The 17,408-nt window shown below is 51.9% G+C and overlaps 1 protein-coding gene across 5 annotated transcripts in view; it reads left to right on the top strand.

Annotated features, from left to right (window-relative positions):
* The first annotated feature begins 575 nt into the window (after positions 1–575).
* Positions 576–17,408, top strand: part of PRKD2 (protein kinase D2) — a 39,772-nt gene continuing 22,939 nt past the window's right edge. For 3 of the 5 annotated variants that reach the window (XR_014805084.1, XR_014805086.1, XM_084958850.1), the window contains exons 1-7: positions 576–1,572; positions 3,803–3,941; positions 9,153–9,284; positions 11,784–11,938; positions 12,061–12,283; positions 14,514–14,591; positions 14,667–14,820. Coding sequence is in view for 2 of the 5 variants with exons in the window: in XM_084958850.1 (XP_084814976.1) it covers positions 1,333–1,572; positions 3,803–3,941; positions 9,153–9,284; positions 11,784–11,938; positions 12,061–12,283; positions 14,514–14,591; positions 14,667–14,820 (1,121 nt within the window). In the remaining 3 variants the exon portion in view is untranslated. The remainder of the gene's footprint in view (positions 1,573–3,802; positions 3,942–9,152; positions 9,285–11,783; positions 11,939–12,060; positions 12,284–14,513; positions 14,592–14,666; positions 14,821–17,408) is intronic. The other 2 variants (XR_014805085.1, XM_084958851.1) reach the window with 1 other exon arrangement.

Genomic DNA, 17,408 nt, shown 5'->3' with positions numbered 1-17,408 from the left:
TGCCTGACTGCCTGCACAGCCCTGGCTCCTCCTGTTTGCTCCTGGCTCTTTGGCCAAGGTCGCTGGAGAGAGACCAGAGGCAAGAACCTCTGCCCTCAGGAAGCCTCGGTCTTCCCACCTGTGGAATGGACTGGGGCGTGGCGACACTCTGGGAAGAGGGAAGCCCAGCTCGGAGAGCGGGCCGGCTCTGACCCCGTCTCCCACCCTTTCCCCTGCGGTGGGCGCCGGATGCAAGCCCCGCGAGACGGCCCCCTTCCTTAAAGGGCCAGGCGCCTCCTCAGCCCCGGCATCGCGCCCTGTGGTGGTGTGCGGGTGGCTCGCCCCTCCTTCTCTAGGTCAGAGAAAAGCCGACTTTCCCGACCCGAGTGCGTTGGGGGGTAGGAATCAGTGTCGCCTCCGGATCCGCCTCGCCTCCCAGGTCCCCAGACCCGGTCGGGGGCGGGCAGGGGGGGTGCCACCCCCAACTCGGAGGCGCTGAGCCCGCCCTCCTCTTCCGTCCCCGGCCCCTCAGCAGGCTCCGCCCTCTCTGACGTCATCGAACCCAGCGCCGGTTGGCCAACTGCGCCGTCGCTCCGGACACTTCCTCCTGGGCCGCCGCAGCGGAGTTAAACTTTGGAGGGGGAAAAAGAGCCCTGGGCGCCCGGCCACCTTCCTTTGCCCCACCCCCACCCCGCCACCCCACTGCCGCCGGTAACACCCCCTTCTCCGCGGTCCCGACCGAATTTTTCTCCTACTTCCGAAACCCGTGAGATTTTCCCACCTTAGCACCCCGGCCCTCGGAATCCCTTTGCCCATCCCCGGGCCCGCTGTCGGATCCCCGGGATCCACTCGAATCCCGTCTCTGAGGCTCCTGCTCTCCATCCCCAAGGTCTGGTGAATCCCTCGGGCCCCCTTAGATGAGTCCTCTTAGAGCCACTGTGTTGGCTTCCCCTGCTCCCTTTCCAGTTTCTTCTCTCCCCATGGCTCCTTTAGATCCTGAGCTCTTCTGCTCCCCATGACCCCGACCTGCTAGATTTTCTTCTTTGGTTTCTTGGATTCCCCTGGTCGCTGGGTACCCCCAAACCATTAGCTTTCTACTGTCTGATCGTCTGTGATCCCTTGATTCTCGGGCGGGCATCTGATCCACTAGATAGCTTTTCTCTATCTCCCAGGGTCTCACCATCCTCCAGTCCCCTCAACCTGCCAGGTTTCTCTTCTCAGAGCCCCGGGATCCCCGCGGTCTAACCACCAGCTTACAAGATTCCTCGGACCCAGTGACCCGAGCCTCTCTGCCCAGGCTCCTCCAGCCGGATCCCGGGTGGAAGACGGGCGGCTGGTCCCGGGCCTCGCCCTATGGCCGCCGCCCCCTCCCATCCCGCTGGGCTCCCGGGCTCTCCCGGCCCAGGGTCTCCTCTGCCCTCCGGCGGCTTGGAACTGCAGTCGCCGCCACCGCTGCTGCCCCATGTCCCGGCCCCGGGCTCCGGGGTCTCCTTCCACATCCAGATCGGGTTGACCCGCGAGTTCGTGCTGTTGCCCACAGCCTCCGAGTTGGCCCATGTGAAGCAGCTGGCTTGCTCCATCGTGGACCAGAAGGTGAGAGCGTAGTGTTCCCCCCCTCGTCCAGCTCGGGGAGAGGTCTAGAGGAGGGGAGCGCTGGCAGAGGCGACCTGGAGCACAGCGTAGGGGAGGAGGGAGGGGGGGGAGCTAAGCCTTTGGTGAGTGAGGTGTGGGCCTAGGGCTTGGGCCCCCAGGTGTCTCCTCACCTGACTACCCATTTGAGGGAGGCCCCAGGGGTGGGGTGCCCCAGAGGCCTCCCCAAATTGCATGTCCCTGCATGTTGTTGTTTGCAGCAGACAGCAGGGAGGAAGGGATGGGCGGGCCAGGTGTAGAAGCCTAGAGGAAGGGGTGAGGGGGGCGGGGGGGGGGGGACACCTCCCTGCCTGGCCAGTCCAGGCCTCCCATTTGGTGGAAAGAGTAGATATTGAAGCCAGGCTGGCCATGGCGATCAGGTGACATGTGTGGGTGTGGGTGCCCGCACTAGCTGCCAGGGCCGAATGAGGTCTCAGAGTCCAGTCTCTGCTCCCGTCCCAGGCCTGAGGTGTGTGCGTGTGTGTGGAGGGGCCTCTTGACAATCCTCAAAGGCTCTGAGGTTTCTGCCCCCTTTCCTGATCAGTGTCCCCACCCCTCCGTTCTGAGATTGGTTTGTTAAAACGGGCCTTCCCCACCACCCACTCTTAGCTTTGGATATCAGGGGTCACCAAGGTGGGAGCCTAGCGGGGCGGGGGGGGGGGGGTGTCACTGCAAAGGAAAATCCGGTGGGACTCAGTGCTTGAATCCTAGAAAGCTGAAAGTTAGACTGAATAGTGGGCTTCTCTATTGTGGGAATTGTGGACTGTAAAAATGTTAAGATATTAGAGTTCTAAATTGCTGGGATATGCTAGGTAATTGAACTCCTCTGATAGTAAAATGTTCAAACATTAGAACCCGAGGTTGTTGAAATACTAATGCCTTAAAATGTTGGAATATTCTATTTTGTGTTGTTGGAATCCTAGAACATTAAAATGTTAGAATTTTGAAAAAAAAAGTTAGAATTTTGGAATGCTGGGTTGAAACCCTTTAATGCTGAGATATTTTAATATTAGAATCCTAATATCCAAAGGTTCCTAGAACATTAAAATATTAGACTACTGCTAATTTAGGTTGTTAAAATCCTAAAGCATATAATGATAATTTATTGGACTCTAGAATGAGTAATCCTCTACTGTGAGCATATTAGAATCTCCAAATATTCAAATTCTAGAATCTTAGACGCCTCGAAATGAAATCTGGGAGATTCAGAGAAAACCTTAGGCACTAGGCCAAGTCTCCCATTTAACAGACAAGGAAATTGAAGCTCAGAAGAAGACTGCCCAGGCAGTCAAGGCCCAGGGGGTCCTGGCCACCTGCGGCCCCCCTCCCAGCCGCAAGAACAGCGAAATCTTCCTTTGCCATCTGCTTAAACCCCCAAACCATCAGGCCCAGCTCCCACATGCAACTCAGTCTGCTCCTTGGGAAAACAGGCCTGGGGGAGGAGGGCGGGGGATGCAGATTGTCCCCTGGGTGAAATGCTGTGTCCCATGCTCAAATCCTCAGCCTGCCCTCCGGGGCCTCACTCCGGGTTTATTTTCTGCCCTCCCTGTCCAGGTGTCCTAGGGCCCCTTTCCTTCCTTCCCCGGGCTCCACCTGGGCGGTTTCACTTTCTGTTCCACCAGGTTTCATTTCCTGCCCCCCCCCAGCTGGGGGATAGGACACCTGGGTCCTTGGGGCTCTGGGTGGGTGGCACCCTATAGCTCCCTTGAACCCTAGCCTTTCTGCAACCCCCAGCACCCCCAACCTGGAGTCGTAAATCCCCCCCTTTCCAGCTCATCCAGCCCCAGTGCTGGGCCTGGAGCCAGGTAACAGGGACAACAATGGATCCAGGAAGGAAGCTGGGGGGGTAGGGGGAAATAAAGGGCTGCTAATTCAGCCCCCCTCCCCCGCCCCATCTCCAGAAGATTCTCGGTGCCTACCCTCCTTGGAGCCACTGTCCCTCCCACCCCAGTACACTAGCTCGGCCACCAAACTCTGGCTGGCGCTCTCTCCTAGCACACCTGGGGCCCTGGGGCCCTGGCACCCTGCCCGGCTCGAGCTGGGCTTGGGAGGGAACCGGCAGGAAGCGAGGGGCTGCGGGGTCTCTGAGTTTCCGGGGGAAACAGAGGGCCCTGCCCCGGGAGGGTTCTAGACCGCTGCCTGCGGCAGGCAGCTCTGAGCTCTTCCGTCACCGCCCCCCTCTCCCGCCTCCCAGTTCCCCGAGTGTGGCTTCTACGGCCTTTACGACAAGATCCTGCTCTTCAAACATGACCCCACGTCAGCCAACCTCCTGCAGTTGGTGCGCTCGGCCGGAGACATCCAGGAGGGCGACCTGGTGGAGGTGGTGCTGTCGGGTAAGAACCCGCGGCCCGTCGAGGGGCGGAGCTTCGGGTGGGGGCGGGGCAGCAGAGGAGTCGGGCGGCGAGCTGGGCCCAGAAACTTGGTTCTTCACGTTAAGGGCCGGTGGGCCTAAGCCCCAGCCGCAAATTAGAATCACGTGTACAAAGTCCCGGCCCGGAACGGGCAGATGTACTGTGGCGCCGGCATCCGGTGGAATTCGCACAGCCCTGAGCAGAAATGATCCGCCGCAACGCGGATGAATCTCACACTTCGCGCAGAGCGAACCGAGGCTAGACCTCGGACGAACAGTTTCACGTAGGACATTCAAAGACGGATACTTTGTGAGAAGCCAGGAGAGTGGGTACCTTTGAGGAAGGTGGAGTTGCGTGAGGAGCACAGAGGTTTAAACTTCATTTATCCATCAGGATCCTGGTGACACTGCAGATACAGTTTGACCATTCATTGAGCTGTGCGTGTTTTCCTTTTTCTTCTTTTGTCTTTAGGGCCTCCCCTGCGGCATATGGAAGTTCCCAGGCTAGGGGTCTAATCGGAATTGCACAGCCACAACAACGCCCCGGATCCTAGCTGCGTCTGCGACCTTTGCTGCCACTCAAACAACACTGGATCCTTAACCCACTGAAGGGGGCCAGAAATGGAACCCGCATCCTCACGGAGACAACATCAAGTTCTTAACCCACTGAGCTACAATGGGAACTCCGAGAAATTTTGATTTTCCCCTTCTAAGCCTGCTCTTCCCACAGTCTGTTCCAGCTTGGTGAAGAGTATGACCGTTAACCCAGGTGCTCATGCCCAAAACCTTGGGGCATCCTTGCCTCCTCTTTTTTTTTTTTTTTTTTTTTTGTCTTTTTGCCATTTCTTGGGCCGCTCCTGCGGCATATGGAGGCTCCCAGGCTAGGGGTCTAATCGGAGCTGCAGCTGCCAGTCTACGCCAGAGCCACAGCAACGCAGGATCCGAGCCGCGTCTGCGACCTACACCACAGCTCACAGCAATGCCGGATCCTTAACCCACTGAGCAAGGGCAGAGATCGAACCTGCAACCTCATGGTTCCTAGTCGGATTCGTTAACCACTGCGCCACGATGGGAACTCCCGCCTCCTCTTTTTCTCTCACCCCTTCGCTTGATCCATCATCAAACCTATTGGTCTTACCTTTATATACATCCCGAATCTATTTCTTACACCTGCACTGGTCCAAGCCTGGATCACCTCCTGCCTAGACTATTGCAGTAGCACCCAAGTCAGTTCATGACACCACACTGTTCAGAGTCCTCCTGTGGCTCCTCATTACTCTTGGAACAAAATGCAAACTCCTCAACGTGGCCTCAGGGCTGTCGGTGACCTGGCCCCTGCCAATTCCCCAGATTCATCTCTCTCTTTTTACTCTTTACGGCCGCACCTGGAAGTTCCCGGGCTAGCGGTCGAATCAGAGCTGCAGCACACAGCTATGCCTATGCCACAGCCACAACAACACTGGATCTGAGCTGCATCTGTGACTGAGGGCAACACCAGATCCTTCACCCAATGACTGAGGGATCGGACCCACATCCTCACAGAGACGTCGGGTCCTTACCCGTTCAGCCACACAGGAATTCCCGGAATTCATCTTCTCTTGACACTGTCCTTACTTTCTTTGTTCTAGCCATCTTGTCTGCCCCTCTGTCCCTTGAGCAAACCAAGCTCCCTCCAACCTCAGGGCCTTTGCCCTGTTTCTCCCCACCGACCCACCATCACCCCATATTCTCATAGCTAGCACCTTCTTCTTATTTGGATCTCAGCTTAAATGGCATTTCCTCCAAAGTCTGAGGTTTCCTTGTTTATTTATGTTTTTATGTTTCTTGTCTCCTCAAAAGAATGTCAGCTCTCTGACAGTGGGGTATAAATCTGTCTTGTTCAGAACTTTATCCTGAGTGTGTAAACAGGGCTTGGTACATAGAACAGAGTCCCCTTTCCATTGCATAATACGAAGAAAAATAGCTTAATATTAGACAAATATGGGCAAGGGTGGGGGTGGGGAGAAGAACAAGATTTAATCCAAAAATGAAATTTTTAAAATACTAGCTTGAGCATTTTTTCTGCACCAGGTACTCTTTTTTTTTTTTTTTTGTCTTTTGTTGTTGTTGCTATTTCTTGGGCCGCTCCCTCGGCATTATTGTTGTTGTTGTTGTTGTTGTTGCTATTTCTTGGGCCGCTCCCGCGGCATATGGAGGTTCCCAGGCTAGGGGTTGAATCGGAGCTGTAGCCACCGGCCTACGCCAGAGCCACTGCAACGCAGGATCCGAGCCGCGTCTGCAACCTACACCACAGCTCACAGCAACGCCAGATCGTTAACCCACTGAGCAAGGGCAGGGACCGAACCCGCAACCTCATGATTCCTAGTCGGATTCGTTAACCACTGCGCCACGACGGGAACTCCTAGGTACTCTTTTTAAGAGCTTTGAATATATTCATTTAGCCCATGAAAAACAAGAACTATAAGGAGATACTTTTATGATACTGGGCGTGCTCTTTCCTAGATACCTGCACAGCTCAGACCCTTACCTTTTTCAGGTCTTTGTCTTACTGTCACCTTAAGGGGGCCTTCCCTGACCACATGTTTAAAATCATACCTCTTGCATCTTTTCCATCTCCCTTCCCTGCCTGATTTTTCTTCCAAGAATGTACTGGCATCTCACCTACTATACATTTTATTACTTAAAAATCTCAAGAGTTCCTACTGTGGCACAGTGGTAACAAACGTAACTAGTATCCATGAGGATACGGGTTCAATCCCTGGCCTCACTCAGTGGGTTGAGAATCCAGCATTGCCATGAGTTGTGGTATAGGTCGCAGACGTGGCTTGGATCCTGTGTTTCTGTAGCTCCGGCGTAGGCTGGCAGCTACAGCTCCAATTCGACCCCTAGCCTGGGAGCTTCCAGATGCCATAAGTGTGGCCCTAAAAACAAAAAAAAACAAACAAACAAAAAAACCTTGGGCCTTCTCTTGTGGTGCAGCAGATTGAGGATCTGGTGTTGTCACTGCTCTATGGGTTGGGTTACTGCTGTGGCATGAGTTTGGTCCCTGGCCCAGGAACTTCCACATGCTGTAGGTGTGGCCAAAAAAATAAATCTTGATGCAGTTCCTTGATGGCCTAGTGGTTAAGGATCAGGTGTTGTCACTGCTGTGGCACATGTTCCATCCCTGGCCTGGGGAACTTATATATATATGCCGTGGCTGCAGACAAAAAAATAAATTAATTAAAATTACACAAGAGGCAGTAAGTACAGTGCTAAAAGCATGGACTCTAGAGCCCCTCTGGCCTGGGTTCAAATCTGCTTCTGTACCTTGCTAGCTGTGTGACCTTAGACAAGTTTTGTAACCTATCTGTGCCCCACTCTTCTCATCTAGAAAACAGGGATGTTGGAGTTTCCGTCGTGGTGCAGTGGTGAACGAATCCGACTAGGAACCATGAGGTTGCGGGTTCGGTCTCTGCCCTTGCTCAGTGGGTTAACGATCCGGCATTGCCGAGAGCTGTGGTGTAGGTCGCAGACGCGGCTCGGATCCCACGTTGCTGTGGCTCTGGTGTAGGCCGGCGGCTACAGCTCCGATTAGACCCCTAGCCTGGGAGCCTCCATATGCCGCAGGAGCGGCCCAAGAAATGGCAAAAAGACAAAAAAAAAAAAAAAAAAAAAAAAAAAAAAGAAAAAGAAAACAGGGATGAGTGTTAGCGGGCTCTTGCGAGGGCTAAAGTAGTTGATTAAAGTACTCAGAGCAGTGCCTGGCACAGAGTAACTGCTGGATTGGGTGATTGTTAAAATAACATTTCTTTCTTTTCTTTTTGTTTTTTGTTGTCTTTTTAGGGCTGTACCCGCGGCATATGGAGGTTCCCAGGCTAGGGGTCTATTTGGAGCTATAGCTGCCAGCCAGCACCACAGTCACAGCAAAGCCAGATCGAGGCTGTGTCTGCGACCTACACCACAGCTCACATCAACGCTGGATCCTTAACCCACTGAGCAAGGCCAGTGATCAAACCTGCCTCCTCATGGATGCTATTCAGATTCGTTTTCACTGAGCCTGAGCCAAGACGGGAACTCCCATTTATTTTATTTTATTTATTTTGTCTGTCTCCCACAGTAGAGGCCAGGCAGAGATTTTGTCTCTTTTTTCTGTGTGGTGTCTCTAGCCCCTAGAACAATGTCCTGTAAATATTTGTTGGATTTCCATTTTCAGGATGAGAAAAGTGAGATATATATAGGTGGGGTTTTTTTTGTTCTTTTGTTTTGTTTTGTTTTCTTCTCTTGCTCCTCAGGCTATTCCCAGATCCAGTAGATGAGAAACTCTGAGCGTGGGACCCAAGTATCTGTATCTGTTTTTTTTTTTTTTTTTTTTTTTACAGCCCACACCTGCAGCATACGGAAGTTCTTGGGCCAGGGGTCTAAAACAAGCTACAGCTGAGCCCTACCCTACAACACCAAATCCTTGACCCACTGAGTGAGGCCAGGGATCGAACCCAAATCCTCACAGAAACAATGTCGGGTCCTTAACCTGCTGAGCCACAAGGGGAACTCCTTTTTTTTAATTAAATTTTTTTGTCTTTTTAGGGCTGCACCTGCAGCATGTGGAGGTTCCAGTGTTAGGGGTCGAATCAGAACTGTAGCTGCCGGCCTACACCACAGCCACAGTAGAGCCAGATCTGAGCCGCGTCTGCGACCACCACAGCTCAAGGCAACGCCGGATCCTTAACCCAGTGAATGAGGCCAGGCCAGGGATCGAACCTGCGTCCTCATGGATACTAGTCAGATTCGTTTCCACTGAGCCACAATGGGAACTCCAAATTAAAATGTTTTAATTGTGATGAAATATCCATAACATAAAATTACCATCGTAACCATTTTTGTCTACCGTCCAGTAGCGTTAATGACATTCACAAGTGTTGTGCAACCAACCTTCAGAACTATTTTCATCTTGCAAAAGTGGAACTCTGTACCCATCAAACAACTCCCCATTCTCCCTCCACCCAGTCCCTGGCATAGGCTCACCGGGGTTTTGGCCAGTGGCGGAGCTGGGATTTGAACTCAGGTAGAATGTGGTACACGAGTAAATGATTGAAGGAAAGATCAAACCTTGCAACGGGGAGGGCTGTGCACAGAACTCTGGGAACACACACAGAGGCCGAAATGGCCTCCAATGGTCCCCGCTCAACCATCCGCCCTTCCCGGCCACCTGCAGCTTCCGCCACCTTCGAGGACTTCCAGATCCGCCCGCACGCCCTCACGGTGCACTCCTACCGAGCGCCTGCCTTCTGCGACCACTGCGGGGAGATGCTCTTCGGCCTGGTGCGCCAGGGCCTCAAGTGTGATGGTGAGAGGGGCTGGAGGCAGGGCCGAGTGGTGCGGGCGTGAGGGCGGGGCCGGGGTAGAGCTCAGGGTCGGGAGGGGGGGCCTAAGAGGCGGGGAGGTGAGCGCCAGAGGCAGAGCTGGGGGGGCGGTCCTGGAGGTGGGGTCGAAGGCGGGGCTTGTGGGACGGGGTCTGGCTGGAACGCAGCTGGGGGGTGGAGACTGGGAGGTGGTGCGCCGAGGGGGAGGTGAGGGGCGGAGCTTGGGGAGAGAAAGGTGATGGGGCAGAGGGCGGAGCCTATATCCGTGGGGGATCAATCAGAGAAACAACCAGTAGGGAGGCATATAATAAGGGATTTTTGGAAGGAATTTGCTTACAGGATTGTGGGGTCCGGTAATTCTGAAATCTGCAGGGCGGCCGTCAGGAAGGGCAGGCTGTAACTCTCGGGCTGGAGCAGACGCTGCTATCCACAAATGGAACTTCTCCATCTGTGAAATCTCAGCTCTGCTCTTTAAACCTTTCCATTGGTTGAAATGGGCCCACCCAGATTAACTAGGATAATCGCCTTCATTTATGTGGACTTGAATCACATTTCCAAATAGCTTCGCTGTAACACGTAAATTGACATTTGAATAACTGGGGAATGCCAGACTAGCCAAGTGACACAAAAAGGGGACCGTCAGAGTCCACCCCTTGGCAGCTTGCACTTGGGTCTGCTAGGGCTGTGGTAACAAAAGACCGCAGGCTGAGTGGCTTAAACAGTGGAAATTTATTTCTCATGGTTCTGGAGCCTGGAAAGTCCAAGATCTGGGTTCTGACAGGTGTATTTCCTGGTGAGGGCCTTATTCCTAGCTGGCAGATGGCTGCCATCTCAGTGTGTGCTCTTACGGTGAATGGAGAGAGCAATTTCTTTCCTTTCTTTTTCTTTTTTTCTTTTTTTTTTGTCTTTTGTCTTTTTAGGGCCACACCCTCAGCATATGGAGGTTCCAGGTTAGGGGTCCAATTGGAGCTATAGCCACTGGCCTATGCCAGAGCCACAGCAACGCTGGATCCGAGCTGTGTCTGTGACCTACACTACAGCTCACGGCAACACCGGATCCTCATTGAACAAGGCCAGGGATCAAACCCACATCCTCATGGATGCTAGTCAGATTCGTTTCCGCCGAGCCACAAAGGGAACTCCCCTTTCTTTCTCCCTTTTTTTTGAGGGAGAGCGATTTCTAATGTCTCTTATTTTTATAAGGACTCCAGTCTCATTGATCAGGGCCCCACCCTTATGGCCTCATTTACATTTTTTTGTTTGTTTTGGTTTTTTAGGGCCACACTTGTGGCATATGGAGGTTCCCAGGCTAGGGGTCAAATCGGAGCCACAGCTGCTGGCCTACACCAGAGCCACACAGCAACGCCAGATCTGAGCTGTGTCTGTGACGTAGACCACAGCTCACAGCAACACCAGATCCTTAAGGCACTGAGCCAGGCCAGGGATCGAACCTGCAACCTCATGGACACTAGCTGGGTTCGTAACCCACCAAGCCACAACTGGAACTCCCTGGAATGCTTTGGAATCACCAGAGATGTATTGGCAAAGGGTACAGGAAGTCCAGTGGGAAATGACAAGCTGAGCCAGACTCTTTCATGGTCAAGGATTAAAAATAGAAAAGAAAGAACAAAGTCATACTTCCACTTGATAGGATACAACGAAAATGCGCTCTTTCCCCAGAAGGCGATGTCCTTGGGTGATGTTCCCTCTTCTCCTATGATATAATTTAAGTATCACGATATATAGTTGATTATTAGTAATAGCCTGTGTTAGGTGATCAGAGGGTAGAAAAGGGAAGAAAACGAAAATATTTGGTACACACATGTTCATAACAAAACCAAGACTATTCAGGGAGTACCCTGGTGGTCCAGTGGTTAGGACTTGGCACTTTCACTGTGACAGCCCAGGTTCAGTCCCTGCTGGAAACAGATTCCATATGAAGCCGTTACTTGCTGGTGGCCAAAAAAAAAAAAGATTGGAGTTCCCGTCGTGGCTCAGCAGAAACAAATCTGATTAGCATCCATGAGGATGCAGGTTTGATCACTGGGTTAAGGATCCGGCGTTGCCATGAGCTGTGGTGTAAGCTGGCAGCTGTAGCTCCGATTGGACCCCTAGTCTGGGAACCTCCATATGCCGCAGGTGCGGCCCTAAACAAACAAACAAAAAAATTGCTGACAGTCCTTTTGGCTGCAGCTGGTCACGTAGCGGGGACATTCTCTTTGCCCAAAGCCAGCACCTGCTCATCGTGCTTTGCCTACTGGGGTGGCCCAAACCTTTATTCCCAGAGGCTCTCAGCCATTAGCAATTCTGTCTGAATGGGTTTTGAAGTTTTCCGTTGATGTTAATCACACTAGGAGGAGGCATCCTGAGGGATCCGTGTTCCAGATCCTCAGAAAAGGAGAAGGGAGGAGGTGCGGGAGGCGGGCAGAGCTTTCCAGCCCAGACCGGGTGGTGCCTATGTCTCTGTCTGGCGCCCCCAATAGGTTGTGGACTGAACTACCACAAGCGCTGCGCCTTCAGCATCCCCAACAACTGCAGTGGGGCCCGCAAGCGACGCCTGTCATCCACGTCTCTGGCCAGTGGCCATTCGGTGCGCCTCGGCACCTCTGAGTCCCTGCCCTGCATGGCTGATGAGCTGGTGAGGGGCTGGGGGAGTGGGGAGGGCTGGTGACCTGGACGGGGGGGGGGTGTTGGGGGGTGATGGGGTCCCGGGTGGCGGCAAAGCACTTAAGCATCCCCTCCACTCTTGCCATCGGGTAGAGCCGAAGCACCACTGAGCTCATCCCTCGCCGCCCCCCCTCATCCTCCTCTTCATCGTCTGCCTCCTCCTACACCGGTCGCCCCATCGAGCTGGACAAGATGCTGCTCTCCAAGGTGAAGGTGCCACACACCTTCCTCATCCACAGCTACACGCGGCCCACGGTCTGCCAGGCTTGCAAGAAACTCCTTAAGGGCCTCTTTCGCCAAGGCCTACAGTGCAAAGGTCAGCCAGGGCCCCCAGGGTTGGGGCGGGGGGAACAGAGTCAGAAGCCCCCCCCAGGCACAAACATACACACTCAGAGGCTTAGGATCTCAGCTGGGCTTGTGGCAGGATGCAAGAATCTACTCTAATCCTGGAAGTGCCGAAGGGCATAGCCGGTTAAGGATCAGGCATTGCTCCAGCTGTGCACAGGCCGAAACTGCAGCACAGGTTTGATCCCTGGTCTGGGAACTTCCATATGCCTCAGGTAAAAGAAAAACTTTTTAAATTAAAAAAAAAGAGTCTGTTCCAACCCTTAGGAGCACAGGGCCTGGGAAGGGGAGTGCCCTGAATTCTGGCCTTCCAGAACCTTTGAAATTCTGGAATCCTAGAGCCTCAGTCCTTAGAAACTTGGAATCCTGGCACCTTAAGAATCTACATTCATTGGACACCTAGCATGGAATTCTGAAACTCTAGAATTTGAGAATTCTTGAATCAGAACCTAAGAAATGTAGGTTTTAAGAATTCTGGAGTTAATGGCTCAGTGGTGGCTCAGTGGTTAACGAATCTGACCAGGAACCATGAGATTTTGGGTTCGATCCCTGGCCTTGCTCAGTGGGTTAAGAATCCGGCATTGCCATGAGCTGTGGTGTAGGTCGCAGATGTGGCTCGGATCTGGCATTGCTATGGCTCTGGCATAGGCTGGCGGCTACAGCTCCAGTTAGACCCCTAGCCTGGGAACCTTCATATGCCACGGGTGCAGCCCTAGAAAAGGCAAAAAGACAAAAAAATAAAAATAAAAAAAATAAAAAGAATTCTGGATCTGGGTTCCTGCTATGGCACAGTGGGTTAATAATCTGGCTTGTTTCTGTGAAGGTGTCAGTTCAATCCTGGCTCACTGTACCAACTGAAGGACCCAGCGTTGCTATAGCCATGGCATAGGTCACAGTTGTGGCTTGGATTCATTCCCTGACCTGGGAACTTCCATTCTGCCTCGGGGGTGGCCAAAAAAAAAAAAAAAAATTCTGGATCATCGGAGTCAGCAAAAAAAATCACAAAACATTTGACTCATAAATCTTAGAACTATCAAATTATAGATTCTCAGAATATGAGAATTTTAAAACGATAGGATTTGAGAATAGAAACCTAGAAACCCACACATGTGAATCTTAGAAATCTAGAATCATATAGCCCACTGAATCTTAGAGTCCTAGAAATCTAGGTTCCCAGAAATTTGATCAAATTCTGGAATAGCAGAAGTCTACATCCATAAAAAGTTGGAGCCATCCAATTCTAGAATTCATCGGAACAATCAAATGCTAGATCTTAGCTCTCTAGAACTAAAGAACCACAGAAACATGAAGTTCTAGATTCTTGGGTGTACTGAATTCTAGACCTTTGGGCCTATCAGTTTCTAGAGCCTTAGAAGTCTAAAATCATAGAACCATAGAGTCACCAAATTCTACAGTTCAGATACATCAAAACTTAAAACCTCAGACATCAAAGAATCTTAGCATTCTAAGAGTCATACAACTGTCAAGTTGTAGATGTGTAGAGTTCTGGAAACTTGGACACCAAATTCTGGAGTCTTAGAAATATAGAATCAGAGGACCTTAGAAAAATCAGTTTTCACGCAATCCCAGGCTCTTTGATGTATAGCACCCGAGAACCTTAGACTCATCAAACTCTAAAGCAATGATTCTCAACCAGGAATAGCTTTGACCAAGGGGGAATGTTTAGTGACACTGGGAAACATGTTTGTTTGGCACATGGGGCTAGTGCTGCTGGTGTGCAGGGGTCAGGAACACTGCTAAAACTCTTATGATGTACAGAACAGCCCCCCACGGCAAGGAACTGTCCAACCCCAAATGTTCCTAGTGCCAAAGCTTGGGAAACCTGCCCGGGAGAGTCCAGAGTCTAGAACCATAGAATGTTGGACATGATTCCGTTCTAGAATTGCCGCAGTCTAGGGTAATGGATGTTTACACTGTTAGACCATCAGACTCTTCTTCAGGTCCTAGGGCTCTAAAGCCACAGATGCTTCATCTGGCCCTCCTGTTTAATGGCGCCCCTCCATAGTCAGAACTGCGGCTCAAAGGACGGATGACCAGGGAAGGGTCAGCTAGCTTTCCTGCCCCCCAAAGCAAGAGCAAACTCTTTCGAGACTGGGGGTTGGGGGTCAAGGGTCAACCCTTAGAAAGGTGACCTCTCTTCCCTTTCCCACCTGTCTCGGCGTGCCCTGTCCTGCCGCCAGATTGCAAGTTCAACTGTCACAAACGCTGCGCCACCCGCGTCCCCAATGACTGCCTGGGGGAGGCGCTCATCAATGGAGGTAAGAGGCTGAGGGCTGAGCGGGAAAGGGGGGCAGGCCTGGGTGGAGGCCCCTCTGATGCCCCTGTCCCCCCAGATGTGCCGATGGAGGAGGCCACCGATTTCAGCGAGGCCGACAAAAGCTCCCTCACAGATGAATCGGACGACTCCGGTTTCGTCCCGGGCTCTCACTCGGAAAATGTTCTCCACGCCAGTGAGGAGGAGGAAGGCGAGGGAGGCAAGGCCCAGAGGTACCCAGGGCCCCCTCCAGCGAAGGCCCCTCCCCATCCCTACAATGGGTTGACAGCACCCCGTACACGCAAATCCCCCAGGTTCCTGAGGTGAACCTTTTCAAGCACCCAAACTTTGTTTTGTTTTGTGTTAGGGCCACACCAGCAGCATATGGAGGTTCCCAGGCTAGGGGTCGAATCAGAACTGCAGCTGCTGGCCTACACCACAGCCACAGCGACTCGGGATCTAAGCCGCGTCTGCCACCTGCACCACAGCTCACGGCAACGCTGAACCCCACTAACCGAGGCCAGGGATCAAACCCGCATCCTCTTGGATACTAGTCATGTTTGTTACTGAGCCACAGTGGGAACTCCCCAAACTTTATTTTTTTTAAAACTTGACCTTTATTCCTGATTTACATTTCGAACAAGTTTTTTCATTTTGAACAAGCCTTTTTTTTTTTGGCTGCACCCAAAGCATGCAGAAGTTCCTGGGCCAGGGATCCAACCTGTGCCCCAGCTGTGACAATGTCAGATCCTTAACCCATTGAGCCACCAGGGACCTCTAAGCCTATTTTAACTTACATTATATTTCTTCTTTTTTTGAGGGGGGAGCTAGTAACATGGTCACTCAAAATGTGTATAGTCTGTCCCTCCCACTTCCCTGCTTCCAGCTGCCCAGCCCCTCTCCCCACAGGATGCCACTGGGATCATGTTGTCATGGATCCTTCCAGAAACAGTCCATCTTGCAAAGGGAGAGTACAAAGAATGAGTAAGAACATGGACTTTGGAACCAGAGTGCTGTACGGCCTTAGGCAAGAGATTAACCTTTCTGGGCCTCAGTTTTCTCCTCAGTAAAATGGGGATGAAGTAGAATCTACCGTTTAGTGTTGTTGTGAGGATGAAATGAATTATTACAGGAGTTCCCATTGCAGCTCAGAAGGTTAAGAACCCAACATAGTGTCCGTGAAGATGCGGGTTCTATCCCTGGCCTCGCTCAGTGGGTTAAGGACCCAGCATTACTGCAAGCTACTGTGTAGGTTGCAGATGTGGCTCAGATCTGGGAGTTACTGTGGCATAGGCCTGCAGTTGCAGCTCCAATTGGACCCCTAGCCTGGGAACTTCCATATGCCGCAGGTGCGGCCCTAAAAAGAAAAAAAAAGTGAATTATTACAAAACAGTGCATGGTGCACAGTAAGTGTTAGTTTAGCTTTTATCACAGAGCCCTGAAATCTTAAAAAGGAAGGGAAAACCCATCTTCTTTCAACCATTTTGGCCTCAGATTGACTTGAATGGCTTTAAACAGGTCTCTTCTTGGAGTTCCTGTCGCGGCTCAGTGGAAATGATTCTGACTAGCATCCATGAGGACACAGGTTCAATCCCTGGCCTTGCTCAGTAGGTTAAGGATCCAGCGTTGCCATGAGTGTTGTAGGTCCCAGGTGCAGCTCGGATCTAGCATTGCTGTGGCTGTGGTGTATGTAGGCAGGCAGCTACAGCTCCGATTCAACCCCTAGCCTGGGAAACTTCCTATGCCGCAGATGCGGCCCTAAAAAGACAAGTAATAGGAGTTCCTGTCATGGTGTAGCGGAATCGAATCTGACTAGGAACCATGAGGTTGCGGGTTCGATCCCTGGCCTCACTCAGTGGATTAAGGATCTGGCACTGCCTCGAGCTATGGTGTAGGTCGCAGACACAGCTCAGATCCTGCATTGCTGTGGCTGTGGTGTAGATCAGCAGCTGTAGCTCCCATTCGACCCCTAGCCTGGGAACCTCCACATGTCGCAGGTGCAGCCCTAAAAAGCAACAACAACAACAAAAAAAACTACTAAAAAAAATAATAATAAAGACAGGTCCTTTCTCCTTTTGCTGCGTCAGTCTTCCCATCTGGAAAATGGGGAAAGGAGAATAGCCCCAACCAGCTAACACGTAGAGGCTTTCTTCTGGCGGGGAAGCTCTGAAAAATAATAGTAACTTTTACTTAATTACACATTTTAAGTGAGAAAGGGAATTCATATTCAACTCCACTAGAATGTGAGTTCAAGTGCTTGATGACAAGGATATTTGTCTGTCTTCCAAGTGCCCAGGAAAGGCCTGGCTTCCTCTCTGGGGATGCCTGTTGATGGAGGAGGTAGGAAGGCAGCAGGGCTGAAAGCTCAGGGTGCTGGAGGCCAAGGGAGCTGGGCTAGATCCTGGCTCCATCCCTGAAACTGCTGGTCACTTGTCCGTGTGCCTTAGATTCCTCCTGGGGAATGAGGACGTGCCTTAGAGAGTGACTGTGCAGATTCCATTAGATCATGCAGGTAAAGTGCCTGCCAGGCTCTAAGGGCTCAGAAAATGGAAAAGGAGTTCTCCCAAGTATTTGAATCTTGAATCCCCAAAGCGGGGAGAGTAAGAGATGATCCGTTCCGAATTATGAGAAGAAAATAATTGAATTTCTGGAGTGCCCTGGTAGCTTAGCAACTAAGGATCCAGCATTGTCACTGCTGTGGCTTGGGTCACTGCTGTGGTATGGGTTGGATCCCTGGTCCAGGAACTGCAGCCTGCCATGGTGCAGCCAGAAAAAGAAAAGAAAAAGATTGAATTTCCATTTCTCGACTTTTCATCACATC

The sequence above is a fragment of the Sus scrofa genome, chromosome 6 (assembly GCF_054392235.1).
Source record: "Sus scrofa isolate SSC_HxYL_T2T_F1_AM1 chromosome 6, Sscrofa_HxYL_maternal_Yorkshire_Landrace_v2.0, whole genome shotgun sequence".
In the NCBI taxonomy this organism is placed as follows: Eukaryota; Metazoa; Chordata; class Mammalia; order Artiodactyla; family Suidae; genus Sus; species Sus scrofa.
The sequence above is the reverse complement of the archived record's forward strand: the minus strand, read 5'-3'. Positions and strand labels throughout refer to the sequence as shown.